This window comes from Branchiostoma floridae, chromosome 17 (genome assembly GCF_000003815.2).
Source record: "Branchiostoma floridae strain S238N-H82 chromosome 17, Bfl_VNyyK, whole genome shotgun sequence".
In the NCBI taxonomy this organism is placed as follows: domain Eukaryota; kingdom Metazoa; phylum Chordata; class Leptocardii; order Amphioxiformes; family Branchiostomatidae; genus Branchiostoma; species Branchiostoma floridae.
In genome coordinates, this window is record NC_049995.1 from 17,775,644 (window position 1) to 17,780,733 (window position 5,090).

The 5,090-nt window shown below is 40.2% G+C and overlaps 1 protein-coding gene across 1 annotated transcript in view; it reads left to right on the plus strand.

Moving 5' to 3' along the window:
- The window catches only part of LOC118404430 (glutamate receptor ionotropic, delta-2-like), a 31,942-nt gene extending 27,452 nt beyond the window's left edge, over positions 1–4,490 (plus strand). Inside the window, exons 7-9 of the mRNA XM_035803503.1 lie at positions 906–1,022; positions 1,871–1,966; positions 4,030–4,490. Of these exons, the coding sequence (XP_035659396.1) occupies positions 906–1,022; positions 1,871–1,966; positions 4,030–4,242 (426 nt within the window). The 3' untranslated portion in view covers positions 4,243–4,490. The remainder of the gene's footprint in view (positions 1–905; positions 1,023–1,870; positions 1,967–4,029) is intronic.
- Positions 4,491–5,090: the final 600 nt, after the last annotated feature.

Genomic DNA, 5,090 nt, shown 5'->3' on the forward strand with positions numbered 1-5,090 from the left:
CTGCTACATTTTGAAAATCTTGCAATCTGCAACAACCGTCCGTCGACTTGATATCCCCTAAACGTGCTGTTTTGAAAAACAACGAATATAGGTTACCCCACGGATAAAGGTGAACTAGCGTTAAATAAGTCAATAGATTCTTGTCTGTAAACTATAGCTGTATAATTTTTATGTAGTTTGTATGTCCTTTTTGTCCAGGTAGATTATTAGATACATATAAATGCTAGCTGATGGACGCAATAAAGTTATGATCTTTTTTATTTTATTTTGCTTTTTGGACAGACGAGGACAATGTGGCCTTGCACTCAAGTTTTGTAACTTATATTAACAGTGCCACATACACGGTACAGACAGAAGGTACCCATTTTTACCCCTGGGTGAAGTGAGGAAGGTCGTGTAAAGTGCCTTTCCCAAGGGCACAACGTCGGGGCGGGGCACGGCGGGGATCGAACTCAGGACCTCTTGGTTCCGAGCCGAACGCTCTACCAGTTACGCCACGCCCGACGCCAGATAACAGATAGTTTTATTGCACAACAATTGTACGGTGTACAAAGTATGGCATCTACATAACTACGGTTCTATAACTTAACGCTTATCTAACTAATACAGAAGTTGTAGTATGGGATAAGTTTCTTAAGGTTATTGGAGGCTTTTACAATCATTGGAGGAATTTCTAATGTCTAAACCTTCTTTGATATAATTTCCCGTATATCTGTCATGTAGGGATTGTCACATTGAATTTGCACTTCAGGTCCATTGAGGTAAATACTTGTGTATAAGATGACAGCCTTGTGTACAGAGAATTTCGTTTATCAGAATATTTGGGACATACAACCATAAAGTGATATTCGTCTTCAATTAGCTCTGGACAGATTGGACAAACCCTCTGATCTTCTGTTCCGCAGAGAACGTGGAAGGGGTCCCTGGGCAGAGTCGCCTTCGGTCCGTTCGGCCACAACAGCCGAGCGGGGTACAAGTTCCTGTCGCTGAAAACAGTCAACAAGACAGCCAAGTTCGTACCGGTACGTCTATGTTTACACTTTACCTGTCGTATGTTTACGAAAATATGTTTTAAGTACCCAGCACTTCGCCAGTTTTCTACGTACATGGGTAGAACGTTAATTTTACTTTGACCCTTACCTCTTTTGTCATAGCCTCAATGAAAAGCGGCCTACAGGCCGATTTGAGCTTTCATGAAGAAACAAAGATTCAAACAAAGACAAACAATTTTTTTATATGTTCTTATATAGAAAATTTCAACTTGTAAAGGACTTTCTGAGAGACCTGGCTACTAAGAGAGTTTGCTACACAGGCTATATATATTTGATGTTTTAAAACAGATATCTGTCGCTTGCAGCTAGAATGCTGTTGTCTAATTTGTTATAGACACTTTATCATTATCACTGATATGTTTTGAATAATATGCGGCGTTATAGGCTCAATTTCGAACCTGCCCTCTGCATGTTAAAAAAACTGTATACTTTCTGCATCCGCGAAATAGTTTTATCAAACTGGTAAAGGCCGTTCCTCGCAATCAAATACAGTCTTTAGATAAATGACGTTTCGGTGACCGTCTGTCACCTTCCTCGGGATAATAATGACAGGTTGTACTCCGAACTGCAGCGGTAGGTGTCGCTGATGTAGTGTTAAAAATGCGGTCCCAAACGTAACGTATTACCACATTCACAGTCCTACATTTTCACTATTACCAAGAAGCGAGAAGAAGCCGAACTTTTGTGTTCGACTAGATTTGTGACACTTTCATATATCCTGACTTGTTGTGACCTGTACTTAGCTCGGTTGGGCAAAATTGTACAATAAAGGTCTTCATTCATTCATTTACGTGTTCTACTTCTGTTCTCCGGACAAGACCGGAACGTGGAGCGAGCGGGCGGGGTTAAACATGACGCAGCGGATGGACTGGCCGGACATACAGGGGGTCACTCTTAGAGTCGTTACTGTAGAGGTAAGTACAGGGGGTCACTCTTAGAGTCGTTACTGTAGAGGTAAGTACAGGGGGTCACTCTTAGAGTCGTTACAGTAGAGGTAAGTACAGGGGGTCACTCTTAGAGTCGTTACAGTAGAGGTAAGTACAGGGGGTCACTCTTAGAGTCGTTACTGTAGAGGTAAGTACAGGGGGTCACTCGTAGAGTCGTTACTGCAGAGGTAAGTACAGGGGGTCACTCTTAGAGTCGTTACTGTAGAGGTAAGGAAATGATATCACAAATAAGTCTTTTATTAACCTACCAACTATATCTCACCAACCAACCAAGCAGTAAACAAAGAAAATAACTAAGTTAAACAAAGAAAAAAAAAACTAGCAACAAACTTACCAACCAGCCAAGCGATCGATCAGTAAGCTTGTATAGCAGCTAAAAGTGATCAAAAATTTAAACCGATATCAGACAAAGTATATTTATCAAAGGCATGGGAGTGATAAGACAACCCTTTATTCGTAAGAGAAAGGATAGTGACAAGGTGAACAGCATGTTATACATGGTAACAAATTGAATGTTTTCTCTTTTTTTGAAAGCTCTGAATTCTACTGTAAGTGCCCTGATCTAAAAGCTAGCTTAACGACACCTGAACATCTGTGTGGAAGCATCTTTCTTTGTCAAACTTTTTGCTTGTTTAGTTCTAGTGCAATATGCGCCTCGCTTAATCAAATCAAACCAAAACTTAACGTTCCTCTTAACGTAAATGACCCGCCTCGCCTCGTTTTGAGTATCCCTCTGCGGCCAGCTGATAAGATAACATGGTACCGGCGTATACACCTTTCTCACGCGGCGGCCATGATAGATCCAAGAAGAGGTCAATGAGGCAAACAGACAAAACGTATTTCTAAAGTCAGGTCCCATTTAGTTTTCCCCCAAACCACACAAATTTTCATGATATAAGATGGAATAATAAATATTACAAGAAGTGTTATGCACCGAAAAATGTAGCAATTTAGAGTAGTGTAGACTGACCCCATAGTCCATTAAGAGATGCAAAATAAAAACATAATAATGCAAATTTTTAACGAATTTGCAGCCATTCACTTATTGGTCGATTTCCTAATTGGCAGGCTACCATTGGTCGAACTGCTAATTATGATGGACAGCCTTTTGTTTGCCACATTGAACTCGTTTTAGATCTATCATGGCCGCCGCGTGAGAAAGGTGTATTAAGTTTCACGCTGAGCTCTGACCTAAATTTGTCACTTCGGGGAGTCACAAACCACACTATTAGATAAATCAATAATTACGCCTCGGGTCAGTACTGCACTGATAAAATGTATGCAAATTAGGCCTCAAGCCAGCACTGCACTGATAACAAGTATGCAAATTACGTCTGAAGCCAGTCTCGCACAGATAACAAGTACGCAAATTATGTTAGACATCCAGGTAATAAAGATACGCCAACAGCAATTAGTTAAGCGACTGTAAATGATTTTGAAAGCGGTCGGAAGTTTTAGATAACATCCGTTATTTTTCGTCAGTGAGACTTTAGGATACAAACTTTCTCAAACAAGATAAACAAACAAGATATGCAAATGAGATGCATTCATTTCTCAGGATATAAAATCATAATACTTTTATATTTTTGACTACATTTATATCAATTTGATTGTGGGTATTTAGATGTAGAAGACATTACAAAAGTCACTGTACTTTTGTTGGTCAATAAATATTACAACAATCTTTATTGACAACGACAAAAGTACAGCGACTTTCGTAAGGTCTACATGTATAACAACAACTACTTACAGTACAACTAAACACATATATATGGATACCTATAGGTATGGATACATCAACATAAAGGGTCTAGCATGTCATTTACACTATTGGTTCTACGGTATAAACAATCGTGAATATATTTGCCTACTTGTACACAATGTGGATTTTCGCCTCCCAGAATGTACTTGAATTTATCTATCGAACAGAGAGTAATGCCTTTTCTTTATTTTAACTGTGGTTTATCAAATGATCTAATCGGATTTGCTTTTCGAAATGTCATCGTCTAAAAACTATGCCCTGTTTTTAGGACATACCGTTTGTGTTCGAGCAAGTCCGTTCCAGCGGGGTGGAGTACGACGGCTTCTCCATTGACGTTATCAAGGAGCTATCCAAGACCTTGAACTTCAGCTTCGTGGTGTACGGCGTGGCGGACCAGAAGTACGGCGCCCCGAGGGCTGACGGGACATGGAACGGGATGATCGGGGACGTGGTAAACAAGGTCAGTATGACGTCAGTATGACGTGTGAACTTTAGACGCCATATTACTCTGAATAACGAGACAGAAAACGACACTTTGCAGCAGTACCATGGGAACCACCTTATACCCAAAATCTAAATCTAATATGACTTTTGATATCAATATGGTGTACGGTCTCGATAGGCCTGATGGGACATGGAACGGGATGATGGGGACGTGTCAAACAAGGTCTGTATATGACGTCATTATGTTACCTGTTTTAAGAGACAGAAAAGAAGAAGCTAGGGCTAAGAAAAGCTACCAGGGGTCCGAAATGCAATGATGTTTTTTTTTTTTTCATAAAACATAACCTAACCACATACCAAATTTCATGACAGCCGATCCCCAGCTTGATGAATTATGTTGCTAAACCGCAAAGATAGTGCATACTGATACAAATAAAACATGGCCGGCTCGACGAAGGTGGTCAAGTCTATGAAAACATAAGCAAAGTGAAGAAATCCTTTTAAAACGTCAATGGTATCCCCTATAACTTATACGCAAACTACGTTGGGTTTCTGGTGTAGTTTTCACATTGTAGCCGTGAATGAGTGATTGTGCGTTACATACATGTTGAGAAGCAGAAAGGAGCACTTAAAAAATGACCCCAACCTAAAACCCAACGTATTGCAAGAGGTATTATCGTTACATCAAGGCTGACGTTGTGAATCCTGAATAATTTTAACTTTGCAGAACGTCTGAATGTACGATTCCTGTCATTATTTACAGGCGCGGCTTTCCTGATGATAAATGACCAAGTTTAATCCGTGTAAATGGGAACCATTTGTTTCTAACCATACCCTTTGGTCCTCAGAAACAAAAAGGAGAGGAGCCGTCTATACCTACGGTCC